This window comes from Vitis riparia, chromosome 18 (assembly GCF_004353265.1).
Source record: "Vitis riparia cultivar Riparia Gloire de Montpellier isolate 1030 chromosome 18, EGFV_Vit.rip_1.0, whole genome shotgun sequence".
Lineage (NCBI taxonomy): Eukaryota > Viridiplantae > Streptophyta > Magnoliopsida > Vitales > Vitaceae > Vitis > Vitis riparia.
The window spans coordinates 748,015-764,482 of NC_048448.1; the positions used below are offsets into that span (position 1 = coordinate 748,015).

The window sequence follows — 16,468 nt, forward strand, 5'->3', positions numbered from 1 at the left end:
ATAAAAAAAATGATTAAATATAAAAATAATTTGTATATAACTTTAAAAAATTCGTGCACGCATCCACCTTATTTACGCATTTATCTTAAAACATAAATATTATTAAACACGTATACCTACATATTACTAATATACCTAAAATACTCTTCCATCATTTTTTTTTTTGCCACACATTTTTTATTTTATTATTTTTTTCTTTTTTCCCTTTTTCTTGTCAATAAACTCTGGAACAAAATCTTTTTCTACTACTTAGCTTTTTTGCCACATAAAAAGTATTGAATTAGGTTTAAGGTTAATTTCAACATCTTATATATATATATATATATATATATATATATATATATATAGTTTTTAATCTATATATTAATATCGTGTTTTATCCACATTGATATAGTTTAAGTTTTGATAATTATGTATTTTTTGACAAGTATTTATTGTAAAAATAATTTGAAAAAAAGGTTTATGAATAATTTATAAATGAAAACATCTAAAAGAAGTTGAGGAAGTGTTGAGCCCCTTTATGGATCTCCAAGGTACAATGTCGAACATTTCAAAAACCATATAGTCTTATAACTTGAAATACTTTTATCAATCATTCATTTTCTAAACCCCCAGTGGATATTGGTACTGCCACTGCACAACAAGCTAAGGAGTGGGGGATTCAATGGTGTAATGATAAGAGGTCGCGTGATATGAAGATATCAACAGCAATATGAGGAAGATTCCTATTAGACAACAACGATTCGTCTGATTCTACTTAAGTATGCATATTATGTCAGTGAAGACTTAGTGTGAAGCCTTGGAGTTTACGTTAGAAGAATAAAAGGCTCGGGATTAGGGTGAGCTGAGGGGGGACAACAAGCGAAAAAAGGAAAAAAGAGAAAAAAAAGTAGTATAGATGCACTTCTAGCATCATTTCAAATAATTATTTGTTTATCTATTGTTCAAAAGCTTTCTTAAAGAGAAATAAAAGAAAGGGAAAAAAAAAAGTTGATGGGAATGTATTGAACTTGAAGGGTGTTTTAGTATTTTCATTGAGACATATTTGTTAAAAAAAATTATAATTTATTTGTATCCAAAATTGAGTTTGCACAAGAAAAAAAAAAAAACTTCCATGTTAAGTTATTTTTTAAGTAATAAGTATTCTATCAACCTAAAATTGCTTCTTTTTTAACTTCCATGTTACATATCTTTGTTATTATGTAATATTTTATTTTTATAAAAATATTATTAAATATAAATTTTATTTTACATTTTAAAAATAAAAATATAAAATTTTAAATATCTTTATTCTAATTTTCCCTTCTCAGATTAAAACGCAGCGTTTCATAGCACAGTGAAGGCTCCATAACCTCGCCCTAGAGCAGGTGCTGCGGGTGTGATCAACGCTGGTATCAATGGAAGATCAAGACAAAGCACGAACCTCCGAGAATCAGCTCGAAGAAGAACAATTGGACGAAGGAGAAAATGTTGTGACGTTTCTCGATTCAATGGATGCATACTTAACCCTAATCGATTCTCTGTCTTCCACGCTTCGTCAGGTAGAAGTGTGGCCGCAACTAGATCCCACCTTCTTCTCCATTTCTTTTTGACTGATAAATCCTCGATTTGATATTGAATCCCTACTTATTTGATTCAGATCGTTCGAATTTGAGAATTTAGTACAATTCAGAATACTTTGTTGATGTTTTTATTTATTTTTTATTTTTCACAAAGATGGAATGGTAAAAGGTGATTCTTCTTGTATGTCTCTGTGTTGGCAAGGGCGAATTGTACAAATCCTATTTGGATCGATAATCTTGATTTTTATGGTCGGCTTTAACCTTAACGAGTTTTAGATGGCAGCTATAATGGCAGTTAACCTCTGAAATCCTCTATAGTTTTCATTTATTTATTTATATTTTTTTTTCCATTTTTTTTAATGAGATGGAATGTTGTGGATATGCATATGGGTTACTTTTTCTTATTGCGAATATAGGTACCATTGTGGATGTGTATATGGTTTTTATGAAGTTCCATGTCTACAGGGATGGTTGGAATTGGCCAGTGCTCGACATTCAATGGGTGCTTCACGCATCAGCAGTTCTTTGTTTGACCTCAAACTTCACTCTGCTGCTACATCATTGCGCGTGACTGAAGATGATGGTAAATATGTTGTTGATTTCTTTTGAAATGATTGACTGTATGATGAGTGGGGCTTTGAGTTTTCAAGGGTGTGTGCAGATTAAATATATTATTGATTTCTTTTGTAATAATTGATTGTCTGAAGAGTGGGGCTTTGAGTTTTCAACGGCCTGTGAGTGTGAGGATTGCAAAGTGATGATAATATAGTTAGACAGAGCAGCTAGATGGGTGTTTGTGGCAAAGTAATTGGAAGTGTCTGTGGAGATTTCTATTGAAACATTGAAGTAGTTTATGGTTGATTGTAATGGATGGAAGAAACGGTGCTCTTCGTGTTCCCTCACAGCTCTACTGGTCGGCACACCCACATAGGAATGAAAGCCCATTGTTCAAGGTCCGGGTTCACTCGATAGACTGTTGTTGGGGAAGGGGTTGAACATTCTTGACTGGTTTCCCATAATCGAATGATATGTCTTTATGCTATTGTTTTATCAAATAAGGGTTTTGGGGTGACACTAAGTTTTGATGCTAAACGAATTTCAAAAACAATACCAAAATGTGTAATGAAGACAGAAATTATAGAAGAAAAAACTACAAATTTTACAAGCAGAATATTTGAATATTAGAAAGTTGATATAATCTCTGTTGACATATCAAGTTTGTGAGCCTTTGTTTCCCTTCTTTGTGAAGGAGATTTCTATCTTGGATCCCTCACAAAATGTTGTGTTGTGTATGTCAATTTGTTTCCATTCACTTTGTTTATAAAAGATACTGATTAGTTTCCTGAAAGTGTTTCTCATCATAGAAATTTTATTATTCATGATCTTGTATAGTCGACTCCAAGATGAATCAACCTCATTTTACATTATGCAAATGGGCATCCTCCGATAATGGAAAGTGCTGCTCTGGGGAAGCAAAATTTGATGGGGATGAGCTGCAGAAGAAATCTGTTAGCCCGCAGCTAAGATATCGCGGAACCTCCCAGTTGGATGGTATATTTATGTTCTCATTTGGCATGCTTATAGATTATCGTTGATGAAGTCTAATGTACACTTCAAGTAGACATAAGACAAATTGAAAGACCTACAACCAATTGCATGGTGTATAAGGTGCATTCACATTTTGGAAACCTTTTCTTTTTTGGGTCCTGACTATCATATTTTCATACTAAAGTACGGAAATGTTTGACTTCATTTCTATGCTGTTTCTGATAAAAGATGTTCTTGGTGGGTGATACCTGGTTTCTCACATTGTCTCTTTTATCTCTATGAAGAACCACAAGAAATTCAGGAGAAAAGCCCAACCTGTAAAAGCCCTACCAGTAATGGATCCCCACTTTCACTTGACAGCCCAGTAAGTTTTTCCTAATGAGTAGAAGCTCAAATTTATTGTGTTATAAGAACATTACTCTTTTAGCGTTTTTGCCGTTTTGGACACATTATTAGAATCAGCATCTTTGTTACAGTTATCTTTTTGTTTTGATTCTATGGTGTAAGATGCATGTTGTGCATCTCGGACATGCACAGACTACAGTTCTGCAATCTGTGAAATTTGACCATAGATGGAGGACACATTCAATGAAACTTGCTGCTCCTGTTTCAGGTTCAGAAACAGCGACACAAATCACTTTCAGTGTTTGGAACATTGGTTTCTCCAAAGCTTCGTGCTGCCCAGTTTTCATTCGAGACAGGTAAGTTACTTCACTTCAACTCTCGTCCTCTCCTGCATACAAAGTATTGTTGCCTGAAGCCTATACTGGTAGTCGTTTGTTCTCTATGCTGCTTTTCATAGGATATGGGGTTGGTTGGTTTCAACTCTTAACAGATAGAATTTTATATTTGTCCTGCCAAAGCACACACATCCACCCATGGAAATGAGCGTATGACCTCTTCTGAAAGTTCAATCTTCATGCAGCCCTAGAGACGATAGTAGAAATAGCAAACATGCGATCTTCAATGCTATCTGCTTTTGATCAAGTTCAGAAAGATATAGAAAGCATAAGCACGGGGGAGCAATGAAAAGTAGTTTTTTTCAGGTATAACCCAGATTCCTTGAATGGCCACAACAGTTTTAACATCCAATCCTTGGTTTGGTACTTTGGTATCAGCCTGGAGCCTCACTTTGGTAAGCGGTAAATGTGCTTTGGAGCTCAAAATGGAAAGAGAAAAGTAGAAAGAAAGAAGGGATCCTGAATTGAACTAGGGGAGATTTGCATGGTGTAATTTTTTATTTTCTTGTGAATCAATTAATTTATTAGGAAAAAAAAAATGAATGGTTCTACAGCCATTCTTGGTGCTTATTTTTTTCTAACGTTTGTTATAAAATTAGTTGGGAGTAGCTTGTCTATTAAATGCTACATGGTTAAAGCCCGTTTGGGATTTTATTTTAGGGCATTGGAATCATTTTTACAATAATTTTTTATAATTAGCTTATTTGATGAAATAAAATAAAATAAAATGTGATTGTGTGAGAATCTGATTCACTTTCTAGCGGAGATGCTTGGAAGTGTTTTTTCCATGATCAAGTCCTTTAATGTAAATTGCGTATCATATTTTAAAATAATTTTCCTTAATAATTTTTTTCCTCTTATTATTCTTCATGATATCGTCTTATTTTGTTCTATTATAAAATATAAAACGAAAAAGGTATTTATAAATATGATTAGTTAAATTCAGTTAAAATAGAAAAATAGCATTTTTAAAAATAAAAATATTAATAATTGAATTTTTGTAATTAGACGATTTATTGAATTAAATGTTAACCTTCAGATTGAAATCAACAAAATTATTTAAATTTTTTATATCTCTACTTTATTCAATACATATATTCAGAACAATTAAAAATCTAATTTATTATACAATTAAAATCTTATTTTTCAAACTCACAATTGATTTTGGGTGATGTAGAAGGGCCAAACTGTCCTATCTCCTAATATGTTAGGACATATTTTCGTTCTCCTCCGGTTTATCTTATTCCATATGAATATCATTCTAAAGCCTTTACTTTTCAATTTCCGTTTTTCCATGACTCACTAGAATATTTTTATTTAAATAAATAAAAAAATACAAGGTGGTAAAGCTCAAAAAATATGGCAGCCTCTAGCACACATGAGAAATCAAAGCCAAATATTAGGATTTTCTAAATATTGCTACAAGTTGCAAATCATTACATGGACGGCAGACTAAGATTCCGAAATACTACACTCAGTAAGCTATTCCACTATACACAATGTAGATAAAAACACAAGATTTTTTTTTCTTAAGTAATTTGGAATCAGAAAATTAAGATAGTTTTCATCCCAACACGCCCAGAATTCTTTTTTTTTTTTTTTTGAAAAAAAAATTGGTGACTACAGCAAGACAATAATACCAAACAACTTTACAACTGCTAGATTATGTTCCGGGCTATATAACACGAAAAATGGCCATAACAGGAACAAACCTTAAAGTTGGGAGGAAGAGGAGGAAAGAGCAAATGGCAGAAGAGTAGGGTTGAGCAGCCAACTAGAAACCCCAATTATCAGAACCTTTCCTTGGAGTTTGATTGTCCGATGAGACCTTAAATGGACCAGTTGAACCGAATGGATCTGAGTCATCAAAAGAGTAGGTCTGACCATGGTCGAAGCCTCTGCTGCTGCTTATGGAGTCGAACCTTGCGTGACCAGGGCCAAAGTCTCTGCCGCTGTTTAAGGAGTCGAACCTTGCCTGACCATGGCCAAAGTCTCTGCTGCTGCTTATGGAGTCAAATCTCGTGAGAGTTTCCCGTGGGGGAGAAAATCCACCATCGTGCATGCTGAAGGAGTCAAACCTTGAGCTCATATCAAAGTGGTGCTCTCCTGCCCACTCGCTGTACCGCGGGGAGTTGCCAAACTTGGAGAGTGGAGTACTAGGAACAGAATCCTCAAAGCTGAATGGACTCTTTCTCTGGAATGGGTCATCATGTGGGGATTCGGTTCTTATTGGATTTATTCCCAAGTTGCCGGATCCAAAGATATCATTTTCCCTGTGCTTATCAGAATCAAAGTCCTGCAGGATGACACAAGTTAGGAGGAGAAGATCAGTAAAGCTATAACCAAAATTGAGTATAAATGTTATTATGGTTAAGCAGCTGACCTGACAGCATCCTCATACAAAGCATAGAATAATACCAAGCACATTAATGCTACATTTGGTTCTAGAGAAAGTACCAAAAGAACTTTAAGAAAAATGATTTTCTCATGTTTGTTTTTTATCACGGAAAAGATGAAGCAAAATAAAATATAATTAAAATTAATTATGAACTTATACATTCTCAAACTATTTAATCTTTATATAAAAAATAAAAAATAAGTGAAATGAGTTTGAATAGGTATGTAAAAAATTTCTATTAACTTCAAATCCATTGTTCATTTCCTTCACAATTTCTTTCGTCATATTTTCCTCCCTATTTTCTTTCCCTTTCATTCTCCCTCAAAATTTGCAAGCACCAAACATAGGGTAAAGCACTCCAAAGTAGTTGCATCATATAAACATTAGTATAAATGTTATTATTATCATATTGGTAGATTATGCCACATCACATCGACCATTAAGAAAACTCTCGACTCTGTATCACATGGTTAGGCTTATACAGCTAGGTTAAATCTCAAAATGGTTACAGCAAGTGGATTTATACTACATTGGGCCGGATACCCCTATGACATTTACAGTATGACTGCTCTTCTACCCCCATCTCAAACATGCAGATAAGCATATAGGTAAATATTTTGGATACCTGGAATCCTTTATCCATCACTGGGTGAATTTGGGTAAGCATGTCTGAGTGTAGGAATGTATATAGAGTCATCATTGGGCAAACCTTGAATGTTAAAGTACCATGTTACAGTCCATTACTCATTTTAAGGAACCAGGAAATTTTTCATCTCCTCGACTTATAGGATAAGCTCAGGTATATGTTTTGAAAGCAAGCATGTTTTGAGACTTGCCCTATGCCCACACACTTGTCATGTCCTGTCCTACATTTACACTCTGCACATCTGAAGGTTCTGTGTAACATATATCCCGGTGAAAAGTAAAGGAAATGTGCACCTGGAAATTTTGGCCCACCTTGGTTGTACTGGGGTTAAAGCCCCAAATGGAGTCTGTGTCGTCATTGTGGTCAAAGGATGGTTCCCAGTTTGGTTCATCAAAGCTTCTGTTCCCAGAAAGAGTGAGATTCAGTGCCATCATGATTGAAGAACAAGTAATCAACAAAGAAAAAAACAGACAACGACATGCCCCATACCTATGGATTTCAGTGTCTGCTTCACTGCTCTTTCTGAAATGGTTGTTTGAAAGTTCTTGAGATGGACTTTCTAGTGAAGTCCTGCCACCTGGACTGCCAGGTGGGCTTCTAGCCAAGTCATCTTCACTGTGGGTATATGCAGATTCATTCTCAATGCCATGTTCACCGAAACTCGAAGCATTATCTTTCTGAATAGATGTGGATTTTGATTTAGGAGAGCCTACTCCATTTTGCACATCAACAGCGCAATCTTTGGCAAACGAAAGTCCTGAAAGAGAAAACAATGGTCAGGACAAATCTCAAATAAGCGATTAACAGATCCATCTACCAAATTTTGATGTGTAAAAATAGTATATTCAGGAATTAAAGCATGCATTATTCAAGTCAAGAAACAGAAACAAGAAAGAATATAAATAGCATTCCAGTTCAGGAACCATGGGGAGCATACCTTCATCTTCAAACTTATCCCAATCTTCATCCCAAATAGCAGCTCCCTCTTGAAATCCAGGTTCCCAACCTTAAAAAAAATCATCGCATATTAAAAGGTGATGGATGAAAAGTAACAATCATATCAAAATTTCTGAATTATATGAAAAAAAAAAGAACAGAAAAAAAAAACGTATGATTCTTATAAAATATTGCCATGTGAACAGTAAATTAATTGTAAGCCTATTCAAACCTAGACAAGTGAGGCTGGAAATATGGAGCTCTAATTAGAAAGCAAAATTAAAGTTGTTATCAATGAAGTTACATATCTACAGCACCTACTTCTGTTTGACATTAGAGCTACTAGAAAAGGTGTCCCAAAGGCTCTAATGAGGAGATAACAATATGATAAACACAACTCTTCCCTACAATGAAATCTACATTTATATCAGTGTTTGATAGATTCAGCATGCTTGAACCACTACATCAAGAACTTAGGTTAAATGCAACTATGCAAGAGCAGCACTTCCCTACCCTGCAAGAAAGGTAGGAGGATATATCCATGCAAATTGCTGTTTGCATAAATAGATTGAAGTTTGCCATGACAGCATGAAGGGCCAGTATGATTTTTTTTTTTTTTTTGGATTAATTCTGTGGAAATGAAACAAGACAGTTTTAATTGTACAGAAATATAATTAGAGTTGTCTTTCCCAAAATATTGATGAAAGCCACAATAACTAGAATTATCCGTATTCCTCAAATTATAATAAAAGCGAGTAACCGTAATTATCCTCCCCAAGATATTTTAGTAAGTTATTCTAATAAGTGAACTTTTGTTCTCCTAGCTATCATAATGGAAGATGTGGGAAAGCGTTAACTTCAAGGAGAAAAAAGAAAGAAAAAGAAAATAGAAAAAGGAACAAGGGCATCATAATAGGTTTCACAAACTTCAGATCGATAGACAGCTGTAAACAAAAGGATATGAGTCACAAAACATAATAGTTCATACAATTGTAAAATTTCTGATACTAGTGAATGTAAGGGGTTCCAATTAGGTTCCTTGCAAAAGTGAAACACCAAATAGTAGTAAGTTATAGAATTAAACAGCCTTGTCAACAAATGAACAGGAATCCATAGGAAAGAATAAGATAGAGGGTAAACATGGGGCTGAGGGTACCAATGGGAAGCTCAATTATTGCAGTTGACTTAACATCTAATCCATGTTTCTTGCAACGATCTGTCAAAGCCTTGATTAGCTCTTCAAGATCTGACTGTATGCGATCAGCTCGAACCTATAGAAGCCACCAGTAATTGAAGTTAAAGATATGTTTACACAAAATTCTCAATGATTAATTAATTAGATTACTATCTACCTGAAGAATACCATCAGCACTGCCACCCTGTTCCATTTTGATAATTGCTTGATGCAACTCGTTCTTCCTTCCCTGGAAATAAATAAAGTAGAACTCCAAATCATTTCACAAGATTTTCAAAGAGCTAATTCCATAAGGCCAGGCTAGAAAGCCCTCATGGTACCAAATGCTAGGCAACCAATAAACAAAATGTCACCATGAGCCAAGATCAGTTGGTATCCAAATTTCTTTATAATAAGTAAGATCAATTGGTATCCAAATTCCAGAGTGCATCCCAAAATTCTCAAATGCATGAAGGCAGCAGTTCAGGCCCAAGCTTACAGAGGTCAGAGTTGGCATCTTTGGTGATGTAATGTTTTAATATTGTTCAAAATGAAAAAGAAGAACCTCTAGGAACAATGTAAAGGCAATAGGTCAATGGTTTAGGTGAGGAATACACGACAGGCCAATATAACAGAGGGTCTGGCCCAACATTGACGAATATGGGATAGAGGTGCTCTCCTGTAGCAAATCTCATATGTTTACAATTCTGTGTTGTTGGGACTGTATAGCTTGGGTTGTTGGGTTGAGTAAAGAAAATTTCAAAAGTAAGGGCAACAATACTGGAGACAAATTAATTTGGGAATTAAGGAGCATATGCAGCTGAATCATCAGAAGGCCGTCGCTTCATGCAGGAAAGCAGTTTTACCTGAAGATCACGAAATCTGGCATCTTCCATTGCTAGTTTAGATGCTATCTCTGCAACTTGCTTATACTTCTCTTCATATTTCTTAGTCACAAACTCAGCCTGGAATCATAAATTGTTGTCATAGATTCCATGAGCTTTGAGCTCAATAAATGAGAACAAACACAGTTTTCATATTAATAAGTACCTCCCGCTTATCTGAAGATGCCCTTTCTGTGATTTCATTAAGTCGATTATCACATCTGCTTTTATATAGAACCTGAGAACCAAGAATAAAAAATAAAAAGAACAGCAGGAACTTTTACAGTATATAGAAAACAAGAAAGGAAGCGTACATGTTAAAAGAATTAAGAAAAAAGTAACGGAACAAAGGAAAACAACTCACAAGTTCCTGCATTTTTGTGCGGTACAACTCAATTTTCTCTTTAGAATCCAGAATCACATTTTCTGTTGCTTCAACCTATCAGGAATTAGAAAAAGACATTCAGGTTAATATCTCATTTTGTTTTATATGTAAACTCTTCAGTGAAGAGTATCTCATATGCTTACACTACAGAAGGCAAACCTAGATAGTCAAAACCCTCTGAAGTGCATAATATGCTGCTATTCAAAACCATTTAGGAGTAACTCACTTAAAACCAAAGAAGAATTAAGGAGTAGGAGAACAGGAAAAAGAAAGGCAATTACTTCTAATTGATCTTTCATTTACAGCTATTCTGAAGTATTCAGAGATCACAGGCTCCTAATTGCAAATATTTATCTTGACCAAAACCTTAGAATAGCAGCAAATAAGGCATTTGAGAAAGGGTTCAATAGCCCCGGGACAAGCTGAAGGAAGATCAGGAATCTCAAGAAATGCTTGACAGAATTATTGAATGCAACATTTAAACCAACCCCACCCCTACTAACAACAACAGAAAAACAGACAAAGCAGAATAAATAAATAAATAAAGAAAAAGAAAAAGAATCAATCAGTAATTCTTCTTCTCCTTCTTCTTCTTTTTTTGGCAGATGAACAAAAGATATAGTGCAAGATGGGAAGGAAACGACATGGACAAGGTCCATGTGCATGTAGATTATATACAGAAAAGGAAATAAAAAACAGAGGAAACAACTGGCTGTTTAAGAGAATTGATTAATTCTGGACATGAACATTCTTGCAGGCCACCTTTTTCAAGTGAATTTGTGGTGGATGAATTAAAAAGAGAAATGCAATACCTTTTTCTCTGAATCCGTTACATCTTGATGTGTCAAATTGAGTCCATTTTTCTCTCCATTACTGAGTTGGTTCCCAAAGACATCCTCTGAAACCAGTCCACTTATTTTTTGCTGATTAGGTTGCATTGCTCCATCACCCTGAAGTGCAACCTGAATAGGTGGCCCCAAACCAGGTGCAGTTGTCATTTGTCGGACACCAGGAATCCCATGTTGATGAGACAAACCTAATCATAAACAAAGAACAATAACTGATCCAAAACATCTTGGCATGACAGGAGGAAGGGGAACAAGAGGATCAGAATTTTACAAAGCCAATTCAACCAATACCAGGAGTAGGTGGCCGAGCCGCATTTCCAAAAGAAGCTTGTTGGCCCATCATAGGGAACAATGTCTCATCAAACATAATATTGCTTGGAAGCACTGCTGGAAGAGGCCGACCTTCCCTATATCGCTCCATAAGATAGAGTGCAGTGCAGAATTCCCGCAGAGAAAGCATGCTATCACTATCTTGATCAGATAAGTCCCACACCTGCTTCAAAACCTCTGAAAATGGTTGATAAGATGTTAGCGAACATAATATAATTGAAAACAAAGCAAATCCCTAGTCATTGAAACAGAATGTTATTTAGAAAAATAGAAGAAGAAACCTTTCTTAACATGCAAACAGAAGTAAGGAAAAATAAATTGCAAAGTTGGATACATCTAGCAATATCACAAGTTAATAATACAATTTGGTGGAATCTCAGTCTAAAATTGAATGAATTGCTCTACACATGAATACAATTTGGTCATTGCCTGCTTAAAAAAATGCTGCAACCAGTGTTGGATTCCACTTCATAAACACACGTTTTGTAGGCAGTATTTACCGTGGACCACAGCATTAAATTGCAGTAACAGATCTATTCTCAAAGTGGTGCACAAAGCATGTAGATTTGGGTGGTCAATGGATGCATCATGAGTTCCACCTAGAAGATCTAGAAAAGCAAAAGAAATCCTATGAAAGGGGCCAGACTACATCTTGAGAAGAATCCATCAATCGGTTATTATGTGGTCGGTCCATAACATTATATATAGAATTTGTTCCAAGGTTGCCATCAAGCCTTAGTTTGTTTGCTTGAATGCAATGCAGAAGAAGTAGATTAGAGGAAGTGTCAAATCACAAGGGGCCCAACTTCATCTTTAGAAGAAATCGTCAATAAGTTATCATGTGGCCCATGACATCATATCTAGGACCTGTTCCCCAGGTTGCTATCACGCCTTAGATCTACTTGCTAAAATGCTATGAAGAAGAGGAAGATTAGAAAAAACATAAAATAGCTGATTGAACCCCCTTAATTGTGATAAAATAACATCAATGAAAGTATTTTTATTCCAGATGTTGAGGTTATATAGTTCCTGAGGTTGCCCATAACATCACATCTAGGATTTGTTCCCCAGGTTGCAATCGAGTCATATATCTGCTTGATTGAAATTTATTTTATTTTATTTTTATTTTTATGTTTTTTTTATAGGCAAAGGAGAGGATATATTAATAGTGCCTAAAAGAAGGAGCATCAAAAGTACACAATCTAGTTGCTTGAATATTATGCAGAAGTGTTAGATCAGAGGAAGTGTAAAATTGCTTATTGAACCCCCTTAATTGAGATAAAACAGGATCCATCAAGTGTTGTTATTCCAGATATTGAGGTTATATAGACTCGGGTGAAAGTGAAACTGAGGTCCATGCAATGTCTCATATGATTAAGGAAGTTTGGAGACAAAGCTTCTGGAATTAAATCTAGAAAACTATTTTATGAAATGCAATTTAATGAGCAAGGTAATTCCAAATGGGGAGACTGCAGCTCATAAAAAATCATAAGGCTGAGTCATTCCATATATTGATGTTGATAGTCTTGCCTAAGCAGAGTGGGTTCCTTGTTATCATATAGTGAGGTTCATTATCCACTATAATGTTGGAAACGGCATTTCTCTATAATCTTTCCCTTTTTAACATTGCCTTCTCTTTTTCATTTTCAAATCATTAAAGCAACGATGACAAAAATGTCAATTTGGAAACACTAGGAGCAACATGTATGTGGTTCAACTTTGCCAACCATGACTATAGAGTGGAGAAGAAACACCAAAGAGTCAAAGACCACAGCTTTTAAATCAACCAAATCAGAAATATGTAAAAAGGAAAAATGCCAAAAAATTAGTCTAAAAATGGAATAACTTTTACCTCTTGGCAGCCTCCAACTCAAAAATAGGTTCCGTGCTTGCTCGCCAGTGATTTTGCCATCTCTGTCCGAGTCTACTTCAATGAACACTTTTGTGTATTTCTGAACATCGGATGGTGTCATCCTTGGCCATGGAAGCTGGGACTGGTTTGAAGCAGAATTTCCAACTCCCACTGAAACCCCAGATGATGAAAGAGGAGAAGTACTCTGGGGAGGAGCAGGCTGGTTTAGATTCCCTGCTGACTGGGCACGCTGAATCTGACCACCTGCAGGTCCCATGGTGAAAGCACTCTGCAATGAGTCCAGTGAACTAGGCTTGGACAGTGACGGGGACCCAGTAGGTGCTGGACTTAAAGCAACTGATGAGGCAGGTGAGCTACTAACAGAATAAGTCAACCCAGAAGAATCTCTTTTTTGTTGAGTTGGGGTTGCAGAGAACACATTACCACCAAAAACTGGGTCAGAAGCAAACCCATTTCCAGAAACAACTGGTGCTTTAGGAGTTGAAGCCAGATCTAGTGGTTTTGTTGTAGGTGGGGGCATTGATGGAGTTATCCCTCTATTAGGGACCTGTGACAGTGGCCCAGTTGGAGCTCCAGCAGTTCTTCCACTGAGCCAATCACTTGAAATGTTTGAGTTTGGCACCCCAGGACCAACCATATTACCTCCCCTGTTAAGTTCTGGCCCTGCAAGATTCTGTGGTGGACGTGAAGCACTTCCAGCAGGCATGGGTTGAGGCGGTCTCATAAACTGATTTTGCTGAGAAGGAAAATATTGTTGGTTTGTGCTAGGATTTGGAAGTGTTTGTCCTCGGAAGCCAAGATTTTGAGATGCTGTTGGTGCAACTGCACCCATTTGTGGGGCTGGTGTAGTAGTCATCTGATTTGGTTGAGGTGAAGGTATTGCTGCAAGATTTATTTGTGGTGCAGGAATTTTAGCTGCAGCTGGACCATATAATGCCGCCTTCACAATATCTGGTGTTAATTCTCGCTTACTCTGTGCCACAGTTACAAGTTTAAGAGCATTATAAAATTCTGCCCGACCAAGGAAACCAGTGCCCGCCGGATCAGCATGCATCCACACCTGACAAAGTCTTGGATATCAAGCCCATACTCAAAAGAGTTTTCAGTTCCATGAAAATCAATACCAACTGAGTGTTTAAGGGAGAAACACTCAATCATAACCTCCTTCTCTACTAATAACTACATCATAAATGCCATTCAAGCAATGGTATAGTAGCAATTGTACACAAAGGACAAATTGTGAAATGCCTGCTCATTGTTACACTAACTGAATAGAAAAAGGATCAGCTTGTCAAAAATAATTTCCTAAGAACATAATTAACGCTACATGTTAACTTTACATCTGAGGATCTAGCAGAAGGAATTTTCTTCTTTTTTTCCCTCTATAAAATGAATGAACACTTAAATAGAGTATTTTTAAGAACCAAGGTCTTCGCCATGGCTGGTATGGATGCAGCAGACACTCACATTTTCATATAATTCTTGGATTTCAACAAAAGCATGAATCAAATCACCGCCAATTAAATCAGTTAAATATGCAACACTATTGAGGAAAGATCCACAAGTTAAGACCCTTTTTAAGACAATTATGCTTTCTCTTTCTATCAGTTTCCCAGGGCTTATGGCATCCTTGTCTAAGGGGAACATATACCGATGCTGTTTCTCTAAATTTTCTTTTTCTCATCCCGTTACAACTTCACGGAACCAGAATACAATTTTCAAAACCTAATACAAGAAAGTACAGAACCGCAAATCAATTGAAACCTCTCTGGTCAAATTTTATACAGATTTACTCCAAAATGTGTTTCAGAAACAAATGTTTGACCTGATTCAGACTCCAGTTTTCATCAATACATGATATTATATGTTAAAAAAAACCGCCAAATTCCATTAAATAAATCACATAACAACGAGAAAAGGGATGAACCTGAGCCAGAACATGTTTGGGCAAATTGGATCCTTGAAAGAACGCAACGGCTTCAGCTCCACTGATCCTCCCATCCCCATCCAAATCCGCTCTTCTAAAATACGCATCAAACTGCTCCATATCCGTTGCCGCTCAATAAATTCTCAGATCAATCCGCAAAATCAATCAAAACTCAGATCACCGTCGAAAAAAAAAAATCAAATATGAGAGAATCAGAGATCACAAGAATCCAAGTCCGATGTGCTGATCGAGGAGAAACAACACAATAATTGAGAGTTTCAGGGGATTGTGGAGCATAGAACAGTGCGTTATTTCTCTTGCATATGCATCGAATGTTGGATTTTGTCTCCAGATCGAGAGAAGCGGAGACTGTATTGTATGTAACAGCAGAGATTTGGGAATTGGGTTTCCATTTATACGAATTTACGCAATCGCCCCGATTCTTTGGAGAATTATCAAAACTGCGCTGAAATACTTCCAAGTAACGTCTCTTTATTATTTGATACATGATAGATATCTATTACGGGTATTACGTCTATCAAATATTGAAAAAGCTTTGGTTTAAATTATAAAAAAAGAAAATAGTGTTTTTTTTTTCTTTTTACTTATTCTCGAAGGAACGGAGCACTTACCTGCAAGCCAAAAAATTTCGATCAATTCTACGTATTTCTAAATATTTTACAAAAATTAACTACTAATAATTAAAAAAATTATTCTTAAACAATTGCCGTTTTATAGAGAATTCCTAAATAATCATTTCCAATTAATTTTTTTGAATATGTTTTTAAATTTGAAAAAAAAAAACAAAAATTCTTATTTAAAAAATAAATCAAGTAGATGATGCCAAATGTAAAGGGTTTTAGACTCAAGAAAAATATATTTATTTCTAAATTATTTTTTGTGATCTGTTTTTATTTAGAAACGCTCATCTTGAGTAGTTGTATTAGACAAGAAGAATTTAGATTTTTCAAAATATGAAAAGTGGTAATTTTAATTTTCTTTTTATAAAGATTGTGCGTTGTAAAAAATGTAAATATTTTTAAATAATATTTTTAATTTTATAAATTTAAAAAATGTTTGGCTGTGTTTTAATTTTATTTTTATTTCAGAAAGTAAAAATAAACCTTTTTTTCTTTAATTAAAAAAATTAAAACACGTGATCATATATTACAGAAAGTAGAAATAAATATTTTTCTTTAATAATTTCTAATGATTTC

General features: G+C 35.3%; 2 protein-coding genes across 4 annotated transcripts; one reads left to right on the forward strand and one right to left on the reverse strand.

Moving 5' to 3' along the window:
* The first annotated feature begins 1,361 nt into the window (after positions 1 to 1,361).
* LOC117905606 (coiled-coil domain-containing protein 115) lies at positions 1,362 to 4,532 on the forward strand. Of its 2 annotated transcripts, none has more exons than XM_034818491.1 (6): positions 1,362 to 1,541; positions 2,028 to 2,145; positions 2,955 to 3,113; positions 3,395 to 3,474; positions 3,724 to 3,811; positions 4,020 to 4,532. In XM_034818491.1, exons 1-6 carry the CDS (start codon positions 1,398 to 1,400, stop codon positions 4,091 to 4,093), a joined length of 663 nt encoding a protein of 220 aa, XP_034674382.1. In that variant the 5' UTR covers positions 1,362 to 1,397; the 3' UTR covers positions 4,094 to 4,532. The 2 variants fall into 2 exon arrangements, with proteins under 2 accessions (XP_034674382.1, XP_034674381.1); XM_034818490.1 differs by having other exon boundaries at positions 1,363 to 1,541; positions 4,036 to 4,532.
* A 701-nt stretch (positions 4,533 to 5,233) lies between these two features.
* LOC117906595 (epidermal growth factor receptor substrate 15) lies at positions 5,234 to 15,645 on the reverse strand. Of its 2 annotated transcripts, none has more exons than XM_034819691.1 (13): positions 15,252 to 15,645; positions 13,304 to 14,384; positions 11,413 to 11,628; positions 11,086 to 11,309; positions 10,253 to 10,327; positions 10,055 to 10,126; positions 9,871 to 9,969; positions 9,183 to 9,254; positions 8,987 to 9,101; positions 7,832 to 7,900; positions 7,384 to 7,651; positions 7,188 to 7,293; positions 5,234 to 6,146 (listed from the first exon to the last, which is right to left on the reverse strand). In XM_034819691.1, the coding sequence occupies exons 1-13, from the start codon at positions 15,369 to 15,371 to the stop codon at positions 5,625 to 5,627; spliced, it is 3,039 nt and encodes a 1,012-aa protein (XP_034675582.1). In that variant the 5' UTR covers positions 15,372 to 15,645; the 3' UTR covers positions 5,234 to 5,624. The 2 variants fall into 2 exon arrangements, with proteins under 2 accessions (XP_034675582.1, XP_034675583.1); XM_034819692.1 differs by having other exon boundaries at positions 7,206 to 7,293; positions 15,252 to 15,644.
* Positions 15,646 to 16,468: the final 823 nt, after the last annotated feature.